This window comes from Ovis aries, chromosome 12 (genome assembly GCF_016772045.2).
Source record: "Ovis aries strain OAR_USU_Benz2616 breed Rambouillet chromosome 12, ARS-UI_Ramb_v3.0, whole genome shotgun sequence".
Lineage (NCBI taxonomy): Eukaryota > Metazoa > Chordata > Mammalia > Artiodactyla > Bovidae > Ovis > Ovis aries.
Window position 1 is genome coordinate 70,005,276 of NC_056065.1, and position 15,121 is coordinate 70,020,396.

Here is a 15,121-nt window from a genome sequence, read left to right on the forward strand (position 1 = left end):
TCTAAACAAAGTGCTCTTTCCAGGACATAACTAAATTGGCCCTCCTAGAGATTAAAATTCCAAGTAACAGCCCTAATGCCAGTTCAGTTCAGTTGTTCAGTCGTGTACAACTCTTTGCAACCCCATGGACTGCAGCACGCCAGGCTTCCCTGTCCATCACCAACCCCTGGAGCTTGCTCAAACTCATGTCCATCGAAGCCATGATGCCATCCAACCATCTCATCCTCTGTCGTCCCCTTCTCCTCCTGCTTTCAATCTTTCCGAGCATCAGGGTCTTTTCCAATGTATCTAAGTAACAGTCCTAATGCCAGTTAGGCAAACCAATTTTGTCCTTCACAAAGAAATGCGATTAAACCAAAAAACAGAAGCACTTTGGCAGATCAGAAGGAACAAAGAAGAGTTAGTACTTCTTGAATGAGTGAATAATGAACACTGGCTCCACCAGCAGCTGTGAACAGCCTTCTGGCCAGTTCTATGATAAACCTAAGAAAAGCAACCTTAAAATGAGCTCTCTCGCCTATCTTTAAAAAAATAAATAAAGAAGGAATGCTGCAGCTTGGCTTAGATAAGGCCTATAATAAACAACAAATCATACTGTCATTCAGTTCAGTTGCTCAGTCGTGTCCAACGCTTTGCAACCCCATGAATCGCAGCACGCCAGGCCTCCCTGTCCATCACCAACTCCCGGAGTTCTCTCAAACTCATGTCCATCGAGTCGGTGATGCCATCCAGCCATCTCATCCTCTGTCATCCCCTTCTCTTCCTGCCCGCAATCCCTCCCAGGATCAGGGTCTTTTCCAATGAGTCAACTCTTCGCATGAGGTGGCCAAAGTATTGGAGTTTCAGCTTCAACATCAGTCCTTCCAATGAACACCCAGGACTGATGGCCCTTAGGATGGACCGGTTGGATCTCGTTGCAGTCCAAGGGACTCTCAAGAGTCTCTCCAACACCACAGTTCAAAAGCATCAGTTCTTCGGTGCTCAGCTTTCTTCACAGTCCAACTCTCACATCCATACATGACCACTGGAAAAACTATAGCCTTGACTAGACAGACCTTTGATGGCAAAGTAATGTCTCTGCTTTTGAACATGCTATCTAGGTTGGTCATAACTTTCCTTCCAAGGAGTAAGCGTCTTTTAATTTCATGGCTGCAATCACCATCTGCAGTGATTTTGGAGCCCCCCAAAAAATAAAGTCAGCCACTGTTTCCACTCTTTCCCCATCTATTTCCCATGAAGTGATGGGACCGATACCTTGATTTTCGTTTTCTGAATGTTGAGCTTTAAACCAACCTTTCCACTCTCCTCTTTCACTTTCATCAAGAGGCTATTTAGTTCCTCTTCACTTTCTGCCATAAGGGTGGTGTCATCTGCATATCTGAGGTTATTGATATTTCTCCCGGCAATCTTGATTCCAGCTTGTGCTTCTTCCAGCCCAGCGTGTCTCATGATGTACTCTGCGTTTAGGTCCTCTAAATTCTTCCCAGTGCTAACTTCTTTTATCTACTTCTTACCAAGTTATTACCTAGTTTCCTTAAGGAGCCTTCCTGGTAGCTCAGCTGGTAAAGAATCTGCTTGAATTGAAGAAGACCCCAGTTCTATCCCTGGGTTGGGAAGATTCCCTGGAGAAGGAAATGGCAACCCACTCCAGTATTCTTGCCTGTAAAATCCTAGGGCCAGAGGAGCCTTTCGGGCTACAGTCCATGGGTCACAAGAGTCGGACACGACTTAGTGACTAGTTTCCTTTATAGTCAAAGCCAAAAGCACTCTTTTCTAATTATCATGATAATGATTTGAAATCAATCTCTTAACTCGAATACACAAAAGAACTGTCATCTTCATAAGATTAAGAGATGGCTACTGGAAAATAAAACCACAAAATTTATTCAATCTAACCATTATAGTTCCTACCAAAAATGATCGCAAAATAAGTCCCTTCGGAAACAAACAGAAATCATAATATGATTTATAATCATATAATCATGATTTATATCACAAATTTAAACATAAATTTTAAAAAGCTACTTTTATGAGCAATTTATAATAATCAGGTCTTCTGACGGCCACTTCACTATCAGTATTCAGCTGCTAGTTCGGGGTAGAAGCAGAGGTAAGAGGATAAAATATTAACAAAAGTAACATATTTTTTAAAAAACTGTCACGACACAAATAATCAAACTCAATGAAAAACAGAGACATGCCCCACACATTTTATTTCTCAAAGATATGACTTTCCAAATGTAGAAGAGAAAAAATAAGGTATACAGAAATGTAAGGCTACACTATACTGAACATTTCCCATTGTGGTGATTAGGCAAACCAAATGGAACATCCATCTGTGTAATGCATGCAATCCTGACTTTCAGACATTTGACTTTCATAAAATCCACCTTCATGTAAACATACTGACATCTTTAAACTGCATTTCATACACACACACACTCTGGCAAGAGGAACAGTGACCTCAAAGCGCTCAGCTCACAGAGGCAAGCATCCCCTTACCAAACTCAACCCCCCTCCCCCTGCCCCTCCATCACCTGCATCTCAGCTCCTCCCCCTCTTTTCCCCACAGAGCTGCAGCTGTCACTGGTTGGCAAGGATACCTGGGTTGGTTAATCACTTGCCAGCCAGGTAGTCAGGACCCAAGAGACAGCACCTGCACAAACCATAATTGGATATTTTACAATATTTTTTTTTAGTACTCTGAAGAGAGAGAACTCCCATTAAGATAGATAAGTCAGTGGGGAAAATTTTAGACATTCAACTTTCTAGTAATTGCTTATGATAGTAATATGTTGAGAGTAATAAATATTTTCTACATTATTAAAATCCCAAAATCTACAGGAGAAGAAACTAAGAGCAAGTTACTTTTGCATACTCAATAAACGCTTGCTAAAGTTACTTTTCTCACTTCAAATTCTCCCAATTATTATAGCACTACTCTAAGGTAAACTACTTTCCAATCAAAGTTCAAGGAAAATAAAAATCCATAATGTTAGTTAACACAGGGACTTCCTTGGCAGTCCAGTGGTTAAGACTTTGCCTTCCAATGCAGCGGATGTGAGTGTGATCTCTGGTCCTGGGAGCTAAAATACCACATGCTTCACAGACAAAACACCAAAACATAAAACAGAAGCAAAAATGTAACAGACTCAATAAACACTAAAAATTGGTCCACATCCAAAAAAAAAATCTTTGCAGCAAAAATAAAACTTATAGCGGCAAGTTACCTTGGTATATTCAATAAATGTTTTGCTAAAGTTGCTTTTCTCACTTTAAATTCTACTGATTATTATAATACTATTAGTGTTTTTTAGTTGTGAAGTTGTACCCAACTCTTTTGCCATCCCATGGACTATAGTCCACCAGGCTCCTCTGTCCATGGGATTTCCCAGACAAGAATACTGGAGTGAGTTGCCATTATCTTCTACAGAGGATCTTCCCAATCCAGGGACAGAACCTGGGTTTGATCTCCTGCATTGGCAGGTGGATTCTGCCAGGGAAACAACTGTTTCCAATGTGACACCAGGGAAACAACTATTTTCCAATCAAAATTCAAAGTAAAAATTCTTAATTATAAAGTTAATGTACTGATTTCCTGGAAGTCTAGCGGCTAGGACTCCACATTTTGAACCCGGGGGCGCAGGTTCAATCTCTAGTTGGGGAAATGCTGCTGCTGCTGCTAAGTTGCTTCAGTCATGTCCGACTCTGTGCGACCCCATAGACGGCAGCCCACCAGGCTCCGCTGTCCCTGGGATTCTCCAGGCAAGAACACTGGAGTGGGTTGCCATTTCCTTCTCCAATGCAAACCCTGGGGTGAGGCCAAAAAAAGAATTAATATAAAAATCTTTACTATTAAAATGTTAATATCTGAGCATGTAAGTTGTCAATAAACAAGATGAAAACAGGAATTGTTTACATTTTTTAAAACCTGGTGTGAACAGAGATCTTATTAGATACAGCACAAAAAGCCTATTTTTCCTCCATAAAAGAAAAATAAGATAACCTAGACTTCACCAAAATTAAAAATTTTTACTTTGTGAAAGACACTGTTAAGAGAATGAAAAGATATGCTACATACTGGGAGGAAACACTTGCAAACTACATATCTGACCAAAAACTTACATGCAAAAGAGAACTATCAAAAGTCAACAATAAGAAAACAAACCCACTGGAAAAACTAGGCAAAAGGTGATCTCAACAGGTTAATTACTCTGATTCTCTTTATAAAATGCCCTCAAAAGGACAAAAGTATGGAGGGAGAGAGCAGAACAGGAGCTGCTAGGGACTAAGAGGTGGGAGAAGAGTGTAAAACAGGGAACGCAGAGGGACATTGTGAGGCTGACGGGAACTGTTCTGCTTCCTGATTATCACAGAGGATATGTGAATCCATTCACGTGTAAAGATTCATAAAATTACGCAACAAAATATCAATTATACTGTATGTTAAATTAAAAGATAACAGAAAGGAAAACACTGCCTCTTTCCAGGCTTCTCTCAAGTCCCTACTATATCCAGGCTGTGTTAGGCACCAAAAATAGGTTAGAAGACAGTTTGCCCTCAGAGGAAGCAAACAAGTACAATAAGGTAAAGGCTTTCACGGAGGGATATATTAGGTGGGTGAAAAAGTAATTGTGGTTTCCGATGGTGAACCTTAAATCATTGTAATCAGGCTCAAACACATCTTTGTTAATTAAAATAGGAACCATTGTAATCAACACATTTCTGCCAATGAGAAATAAGTATATATCCTTAGCACAAAAATCTGTGCTTCAAGATTCGATGAACTCTTGGAAAGCATTTTCTGCCTCCTACTGGTCGTGAAAGCGTTTTCCCTGCAAAAAGTTGTCAAGATGTTTGAAGTGGTAGTTGGTTTGGCAAGAGGTCAGATGAATATGGAGGATGAAGCAAACCTTCGCAGCCCAAATCATTCAACTTCCGAAGTGTTGGTTTGTGACATGCAGTTGGTCACTGTCGTGGAGAAGAATTGGGCTCATCCTGTTGATTAATGCCGTTTGCAGGCGCTGCAGTTTTTGGTACATCTCATCAATTTGCTGAGCATACTCAGATGTAATGGTTTGGCCGGGATTCAGAAAGCTGTAGTGGGTCAGAATGGCAGCAGACCACCAGTCAGTGACTATGACCCTTTTCCTGGTGCAAGTTTGGCTTTGGGAAGTGCTTTGGAGCTTCTCCCCAGTCCAACCACTGAGCCGGCCATCGCTGTCTGTCATATAAAATCCACTTTTTGTTGCACGTCACAATCCGATTGAGAAATGGTTCATTGTTATTTCATAGAATAAGCAAAGACAACACTTCAAAATGACTATTTTTAAAAATTTTTGGTCAGCTCATGAGGCACCCACTCATTTTCACCTTTGCAATTTGCTCAGAATGCCAAACCACCATAGAATGGTCAACATTGAGCTCTTCAGCAACTTCTTGTGTAGTCATAGAGGACCAGCTTCGATGACTGCGGTCGACTGGTCATTGTCAACGTCTGACGGCTGGGCACTATGCTCCTCATCTCCAAAGCTCTCGTCTCCTTTGCAAAATTTCCTGAATCACCACTGCACTGTATGTTCATTAGCAGTTCCTAGGCCAAAGGCGCTGTGGATGTTGTGAGTTGTCTCCGCTGCTTTACTACCCACTTTGAGCTCAAATGAGAAAATCATTAGAATGTGCTTTTTGTCTAACATCATTTCCCTAGTCTAAAATAAATATAAACAGACAATAAAGAATCTGCCTGCGATGCAGAAGACCTGGGTTGGATCCCTGGGTCAGAAAGATCCCCTGGAGAAAGGAATGGCAATCCACTCGAGTAATCTTGCCTGGAAAATCTCACGGACAGAGGAGCCTGGTGGTCTATAGACCATGGGGTCCCAAAGAACTAAACACGGCTGAGCGACTAACTTCACTTTCACTAAGTCATTAACAAGAAAACATAAAGCAAGAAAAGGGCATTAAAATGATGCCTAACATAACCACATTTATCTAAGAATGTATTCCAATATCAAACAGCAAAGTTCAACCATGCAAACCATAATTGCTTTTGTACCAACCTAATACAATACAGAATACAGAATGTGGTCCACTGGAGAAGGGAATGGCAAGCCACTTCAGTATTCTTGCCTTGAGAACCCCATGAACAGTAGGAAAAGGCAAAATGATAGGATACCAAAGAGGAACTCCCCAGGTCAGTAGGTGCCCAATATGCTACTGGAGATGAGTGGAGAAATAACTCCAGAAAGAATGAAGGGATGGAGCCAAAGCAAAAACAATACCCAGTCGTGGATGTGACTGGTGATAGAAGCAAGGTCCGATGCTGTAAAGAGCAATATTGCATAGGAACCTGGAATGTCAGGTCCATGAATCAAGGCAAATTGGAAGTGGTCAAACAAGAGATGGCAAGGGTGAATGTCAACATTCTACGAATCAGCGAACTAAAATGGACTGGAATGGCTGAATTTAACTCAGATGACCGTTACATCTACTACTGCGGGCAGGAATCCCTCAGAAGAAATGGAGTAGCTATCATGGTCAACAAAAGAGTCCGAAATGCAGTACTTGGATGCAATCTCAAAAACGACAGAATGATTTCTGTTAGTCTCCAAGGCAAACCATTCAATATCACAGTTATCCAAGTCTATGCCCCCAACGAGTAACGCTGAAGAAACTGAAGTTGAACGGGTTTATGAAGACCTACAAGATCTTTTAGAACTAACACCCAAAAAAGATGTCCTTTTCATTATAGGGGACTGGAATGCAAAAGTAGGAAGTCAAGAAACACCCAAAAAAGATGTCCTTTTCATTACAGGGGACTGGAATGCAAAAGTAGGAAGTCAAGAAACAGCTGGAGTAAGCAAATTTGGCCTTGGAATGTGGAATGAAGCAGAGCAAAGGCTAATAGAGTTTTGCTAAGAGAATACACTGGTCATAGCAAACACCCTCTTCCAACAACACAAGAGAAGACTCTACACATAGACATCACCAGATGGTCAACACAGAAATCAGACTGATTATATTCTTTGCAGCCAAAGATGGAGAAGCTCTATACAGTCAGCAAAAACAAAACCAGGAGCTGACTGTGGCTCAGATCATGAACTCCTTACTACCAAATTCAGACTCAAATTGAAGAAAGTAGGGAAAACCACTAGACCATTCAGGTATAACCTAAATCAAATCCCTTATGATTATACAGTAGAAGTGAGAAATAGATTTAAGGGTCTAGATCTGATGGATAGAGTGCCTGATGAACTACGGAATGAGGTTCGTGACATTGTACAGGAGACAGGGATCAAGACCATCCCCATGGAAAAGAAATGCAAAAAGCAAAATGGCTGTCTGGGGAGGCCTTACAAATAGCTCTGAAAAGAAGAGAGGCAAAAAGCAAAGGAGAAAAGGAAAGATATAAGCATCTGAATGCAGAGTTCCAAAGAATAGCAAGAAGAGATAAGAAAGCTTTCTTCAGCGATCAATGCAAAGAAATAGAGGAAAACAACAGAATGGGAAAGACTAGAGATCTCTTCAAGAAAATTAGAGATACCAAGGGAACATTTCATGCAGAGATGGGCTCGACAAAGGACAGAAATGGTCTGGACCTAACAGAAGCAGAAGATATTAAGAAGAGGTGGCAAGAATACATGGAAGAACTGTACAAAAAAGATCTTCACGACCCAGATAATCATGATGATGTGATCACTAATCTAGAGCCAGACATCTTGGAATGTGAAGTCAAGTGGGCCTTAGAAAGCATCACTACGAACAAAGGTAGTGGAGGTGATGGAATTCCAGTTGAGCTATTTCAAATCCTGAAAGATGATGCTGTGAAAGTGCTGCACTCAATATGCCAGCAAGTTTGGAAAAGTCAGCAGTGGCCACAGGACTGGAAAAGATCAGTTTTCATTCCAATTCCAAAGAAAGGCAATGCCAAAGAATGCTCAAACTACTGCACAATTGCACTCATCTCACATGCTAGTAAAGTAATGCTCAAAATTCTCCAAGCCAGGCTTCAGCAATACGTGAACCGTGAACTCCCTGATGTTCAAGCTGGTTTTAGAAAAGGCAGAGGAACCAGAGATCAAATTGCCAACATCCGCTGGATCATGGAAAAAGCAAGAGAGTTCCAGAAAAACGTCTATTTCTGCTTTATTGACTATGCCAAAGCCTTTGATTGCGTGGATCACAATAAACTGTGGAAAATTCTGAAAGAGATGGGAATACCAGACCACCTAACCGGCCTCTTGAGAAATCTGTATGCAGGTCAGGAAGCAACAGTTAGAACTGGACATGGAACAACAGACTGCTTCCAAATAGGAAAAGGAGTACGTCAAGGCTGTATATTGTCATCCTGCTTATTTAACTTCTATGCAGAGTACATCATGAGAAACACTGGACTGGGAGAAACACAAGCTGGAATCAAGATTGCCGGGAGAAATATCAATAACCTCAGATATGCAGATGACACCACCCTTATGGCAGAAAGTGAAGAGGAACTAAAAGCCTCTTGATGAAAGTGAAAGAGGAGAGTGAAAAAGTTGGCTTAAAGCTCAACATTCAGAAAACGAAGATCATGGCATCTGGTCCCATCACTTCATGGGATATAGATGGGGAAACAGTAGAAACAGTGTCAGACTTTATTTTTTTGGGCTCCAGGATCACTGCAGATGGTGACTGCAGCCATGAAATTAAAAGACGCTTACTCCTTGGAAGAAAAGTTATGACCAACCTAGATAGTATATTCAAAAGCAGAGACATTACTTTGCCGACTAAGGTCTGTCTAGTCAAGGCTATGGTTTTTCCTGTGGTCATGTATGGATGTGAGAGTTGGACTGTGAAGAAGGCTGAGCACCAAAGAATTGATGCTTTTGAACTGTGGTGTTGGAGAAGACTCTTGAGGGTCCCTTGGACTGCAAGGAGATCCAACCAGTCCATTCTGAAGGAGATCAGCCCTGGGATTTCTTTTGGAAGGAATGATGCTAAAGCTGAAACTCCAGTACTTTGGCCATCTCATGAGAAGAGTTGACTAATTGGAAAAGACTCTGATGCTGGGAGAGATTGGGGGCAGGAGGAGAAGGGGACGACAGAGGATGAGATGGCTGGATGGCATCATGGACTCAATGGACATAAGTCTGAGTGAACTCCGGGAGATGGTGATGGACAGGGAGGCCTGGCGTGCTGCAATTCATGGTGTCACAAAGTCGGACACGACTGAGCGACTGAACTGAACTGAATACAATACACAGAGTTCTCCATTTAAGAAAGGCTTCCTGTAGAAACAGGGCAGAAGAGGTCACCTGAGACTAGCAGCGATTGCCAAGAAAAAATGGAAGCGCATTCCAGACTGAGAAAACCACACCTAACAGAGAAGCAAGGAAGTATGCTTCCCAGTGGTAAAGAATTCGCCTGCCAATGCAGGAGACACAGGAGACGCAGATGCGTGTTCTATCCCTGGGTGGGGAAGATCTGGAGGAGGAAATGGCAACCCCCTCCAGTATTCTTGCCTGGAAAATCCCATGGACAGAGGAGCCTGGTGGGCTATAGCCCACGGGATCGCAGAGAGTCAGATACAGCAGAGCATGCACACATGTGCACACACACACAGGAAAAACGCAGTGTACCAGCATATTTAGGAAACTACAGATAATCACCTTTCCAAGCACAAGCAGCCCAGACAACAATGTGGTCAGGAATTGAAAGCAGGTTCCCTCCAAAGCTTCCCTGGTGGCTCAGAGGTTAAAGCGTCTGCCTGCAATGCGGGAGGCCTGGGCTCGATCCCTGGGTCGGGAAGATTCCCTGGAGAAGGAAATGGCAACCCACTCCAGTATTCTTGCCTGGAGAATCCCATGGACAGAAGAATCAGCAGACACGACTGAGCAACTTCACTTTCACTTTCCCTCCAAGAAATACAAATAGTGCTTGAATTTGAAGCTTTGGAAGAGGCAATTTTCAGATTCAAGTCAAGCTGAGTACTTCTATTAATATTTGCTTTAGTAAACATCACTTTAGTAAACTACAGTATACCCACAGCCTCTAATAAAGTGTGTTTAGGAACTCAGCACAGCACTAGGATTAAAAGCACTGACAGATAGACTACCAGGGTTCAAATCTAAACTCTACCACTTGTTTGCTGGGTGAGCCTAGGCAAGTTATTTAACATTTAGGTGCTTCAATTTCCTCACGTGAGGAATTCTCCTAATGTGAGAATAATGATGGCACCTACTCACGCACTGCTATGAAAAATGTGCTAATTTATATAACGTGCTTAGAATAGAGCTTGACTCACACTAAGCACCGCAGAAGTATGTGCTATTAATACTCAACAAACGTTAGCTATGTCAAATAGACTTATGTATTCTGATAGTTTGAAAACAAACCCAAATTATGTGCAAGACCTGCACACTAAAAACTGGAAAATATTGCTCAAAGAGCTAAATAAATGGAAAATTTGTGTTCATGGATTAGAAGATTCAATATTACTTAAAGACATCAATTCTAAAACTGATCTACACTCTCAACATGCGTGCCTGCATGCTCAGTCACTTCAGTTGTGTCCACCTCTTTGGGACCTTAGGGACTGTAGCCCTCCAAGCTCCTTGGTCCAAGGGATTCTCCAGGCAAGAATACTGGAGTCAGTTGCTCAGCCCTCCTCCAGGGGCTGTTACTGACCCAGGGATCAAACCTGTATAGCCTTTGGCTCTTGCATTGCAAATGAATTCTCTACAACTGAGCCACCAGCCACCAGGAAAGCCCCACATTCTCAGTGTAACTCCAATCAAAATCTGAGTAGGCATGTTTGCAGTTTAATAAGCTGATTCCAAAGTTTTTCTAAAAATGCAAACAATCTAGAATAGCCAAAACAATTTTGAGAAAGAAAGAGGATTAAGACTATCAGATTTCAGCTTAGTATAAAGGTAGGAAATGGTAACCCTCTCCAGTATTCTTGCCTGGAGAATCCCATGGACGGAGAAGCCTGGCAGGCTACAGTCCACAGGGTCGCAAAGAGTTGGACATGACTGAGCGACTTCACTTACTTACTTACTTGTAAAGGTATAATAAGGCTGTGTGCTACCAAGAGAAACAAAAGCCCACATTCATTGAGCCTTGTATATAAATGTCCGTAGTAGCTGTATTTAAAAGAGCCAAAAACTGGAAACAATCCAAATGTCCATCAACCCAAACGTGGAAGGATTAACTATAGGATAACCATACAAGGGAATGTGCATGCTTGCTCAGTCGCTTCAGTCAGGTCCAACTCTGTGACCCGCCAGGCCCCTCTGTCCATGGGATTCTCCAGGCAAGAATACTGGAGTGGGTTGCCAGGCCCTCCTCTAAAGAATCTTCCTGACCCAGGGATCAAATCCCTGCTCTCCTGCACTGCAGCTGAATTCTTTACCATTGAGCCACCAGAGAAGCCAGCAAGGGAATACTGGTCAGCAATAAAGGAGAATAAAAATACACAATATAGATGAATCTCAAATAAACCTGCTGAGTTAAAGAAGCCAAATCCCTCCTCCACAAAAAAGCACAGTACAACAACAGAAAGCTGACCAGCAGCTGCCTAGGGACAGGGGGTGGGGAGAGGGGACTGCCTGCAAAGGAGCATGAGGGAACTGCCGCAGTGATGACTGTGGCGGTGGTGGTTACACAGTTACAGACACATGTCAAAAGTCGTCAAACTGTACACTTAAAATTGGTGAATCTTACTCCATATAAATTATGCCTCAACAGAAAGAAAGTCATAAGGCAGCATTGTCTTTTAATAATAGAAACAAGATTTTCTTTTCATATTCATGAAAGAACACAGGCAAGAATTACTATTTACTTAATACTGTTAAGAAATCTATATTACCTTATACAATTCTGTAAACTCTAGCATGATGAAACAACCAAAAACACTATGTGAATGGTTCTTTTACATCTGCGTCTCCTTTAACTAAACAATCAATGGAAATCTACAAAAGAATTTTCAAATGCTGAACAGAAGTACTTATTCAAGATGAAAATCAACAAGCAACATAGGACTTAACTAGGAAATCCATTAGCAAGCTTGTAACTGGCCATAAGGTTATCTAAGCCTGCCAGCTTCCAAAGAACTGGGGGGAAAAGAAAGGATAAAGGAGATTTAAGAACATGAAACAGCTCTTATGCCAACCAATACTTAACAATGGTAATTCCAATGATTCTAATTCTATTCTTACATAAAGAACCTTGCAAGAATCAAGAATATAGAGACTGTTCCTTAAAAATCTGTCAGTCAGTAATTGGAAACATAAAGAGGATATTTTTATCTCACAAAGTTCTGTCAAGGGAGCACTACTTACCTGATTAATTCTCCTGAGGTAAAATGTTTTTCTCGTTAAGTCTCAAAAAATAACAAATAATTTACTTGTATTTTATACTATGAAGCTTTTTAAAGTATATCTCTTTATTAATCCTCAATCTTTAAAATTAGAAAACAAAATCTGTACCATAAGCAATAAATGAGGACACAAATATTTACAAGGAGAAAAAAAAGACAAGTGTAAGCAATTTCCAGTTAAATAACCACAGCGATAACTAATATGCATATTACACATATCTGGTTAGAACAGGCAATGTGCTACTTTATCTTCTAATTGATGTTGTCATATGTTAGTTTACAGCTTGAAAAAAGATATTTAAGATCTCAAATAGATTAACCATTCCTTTTGTAAAGTAAGACTACAAGTAATAATCACATTCAGTTTCTTCTTCAAGTTCTAGACACACTCACATATTCCTTCTCCTTGCAGTGCCCTTTCCACTTATCCCACCCATCTAGATTCTTCCCATCTCTCACCACCTATCTTAATTGGTACATGTTCCCTGATCCCTTGAGCCAGAAACTCTGTATTCTGAAACCCCATAGCTCTTTTCTGTAGTCTCTTATAGCATTTAACACTTTCTACCTTGCACTAGACTTCAAGTACAGTAAACCATCTTCTACTAGGAGTATCCTCGAAAAGAAGGACCACACTTTATGCTGCCTTGTCACCCTCAGAGCTTATAGTACCTGAAACTAAACATTTAGTAAATGTGCTACCTAAAACACAGAGGAAAACAATAATTTTTAGGCACTCTGTGCCCCACAATGCCTTGGGAGATATAAAAGGAAATAAACACCTATGATAGTGACCTGCTCTAAATCTGAGAGACAGAGACAAGCAAACAGATTAATACAATATATTATAACTGTGATAAGTGTTATAATAGGAGATGAACAGGGTGCTCTGAGGGGAACATTAGAGCTAGGGCATTAAGTATGTTGAAAATTGTTCTAATTTCACAAACTATGTTAGGAAACCAAGTCTAGGTTTCTGAAGGGCCAAAAGAAGCTTTCAAGGGGGCTATAGTAAGAGCACCTTTAATCTCGAAATTTTTTCTTAAACTGAAACTAACACTCCACCTATATAACAACCTTACTTGCAAACAGAGAGTAACAATTTTCTCTGTATTCTTGGTACAACCCTCTGCAATAATCAGGCCTGGTCTTACTACATTTACACAAATTTATCCATCCTATCCTCTTACACTTGTTTGAATTGTGCACCAACTCCAAAAAGCACATGCCATTCCCATGCCCCAAACTCTGCGGATCTGAACCTATTTAACCTCTAAGGTTCTTGTCAAGGCCCACTTCCTGATCTATCCCCCAAGAGTACTACATCCCCCAAATGTATACTCTAATATTACTACTATCTGTACCTCTCTTTTTTAACAATTAATGATGAAGGTAATTCTTAAACATTGTTTTTTACAACTTAGAATTAAACAGAATAGAACTCATACCCCAGAGGTGCTACTTCCTTACAATGTGAAGCTGGGCCAGCTACAACACTTTCTTGAACCATAGTTTCCTCTCCACTAAAATTAGGATTTAACTGGGTGATGTGTACATATGCCTAATACACACATACATTCGTACTACATATAATACATTAAATATATGTAATTTTAATACTAATTTGTATTTAATATTAATATTTAATTTTATTACTCTTATTTCAAGGAGGAAGATGCAAACTCTAAAACTCAAAGTAAGAGCTATCAAACATGAACAAAGTGGGTACTAAAAACTGTATCAATTAGTCGATGTAAAGGAGCCTCACAACTTTCAAATGTGCTCTCAAGACAACTCACACAAGACACCCTCAGCAGAATTTCTCATGTCTTCTATGGAAAACCACGGAAAATTCACAGGCGACAAGACACAACCAGTTACAGAGGTCCTAGGATGGTGGCCGTACCACTGACATAGTTCCCAAGGGTTTATCTGCCTCTGTGCAACCCAGAAGGAAGAGAAGAAATACCCTCTATTATATAAGTCAAAGAGTACATCAATTTAACTTTTTTTTTTTAACCTGCATTATCCCTAGGAGACAAGCAAAACCACTTCTGCATATTTCAGCCTCGGAAGAGAAAGTCCAAGTGGGATGGGGCTGAGTCATCTATTAAAAATCATCAACGCCTGCCCCACCCTGGAAAGGGGACACTGTTGAGACCATTTCCAGCCCGATCAGGGACTTCGCACGCTCTGCCCCCACCTCATCCTTTTTTAAGTCCCCACCTCGGGCGCCTGTCCCGGCACTAGGCGCAACCTGGCATCCGGCATCCCCACACCAGGGTCCACGCCGGTCTCTCGTCCCTGGTCAGACTCCGACCCCCGTCCGGCAACTGCACTCACCCGAGCGGTGACCTTATACACCGTGTAGCCCCTCGGGTGTCGCTGGGGCTCGGTGACAGTGTAGAATCGGGCCAGATCGGCACCCCGCTCGCGGGGAGAGGTCATCCTCCAGCCGCCTCTGCCGCCGCCGCCTGCCGGGGATCATCAGTGCAACCCGGCGCCGCCGCGGTTCTCTGAAGCAGCAGCCAGGCGGCGAGGGGGCGGTGGCTCATCGGCGGCGCCTCCGCCGCTAGGCTCTGCTTCCGGGGTCGCGGGAAAGCTTCCGGGTCAGACCTGGGCTCCAATCCTGGGACGGAGACTCCGCTTTAGACCCGGACGCCCATCGCCAGCCTGAGCCTGGCAAGTGAACGAGGATCAGGCAATGGCACCGCCCGCGACGAGACGGAGGGATACCCCAGCCTAGTATCTTCTTTCCTTCCT

The 15,121-nt window shown here is 41.9% G+C and overlaps 1 protein-coding gene across 10 annotated transcripts in view; it reads right to left on the minus strand.

Annotated features, from left to right (window-relative positions):
- Positions 1–14,911, minus strand: part of RPS6KC1 (ribosomal protein S6 kinase C1) — a 213,043-nt gene extending 198,132 nt beyond the window's left edge. For 6 of the 10 annotated variants that reach the window (XM_042229216.1, XM_027956290.2, XM_042229215.1 and 3 more), the window contains exon 1: positions 14,702–14,911. In XM_042229216.1, coding sequence (XP_042085150.1) covers positions 14,702–14,806 — 105 coding nt within the window. In that variant the 5' untranslated portion in view covers positions 14,807–14,911. The remainder of the gene's footprint in view (positions 1–14,701) is intronic. The other 4 variants (XM_042229217.2, XM_042229218.2, XM_060396703.1 and 1 more) reach the window with 1 other exon arrangement.
- Between the last annotated feature and the right edge of the window lie 210 nt (positions 14,912–15,121).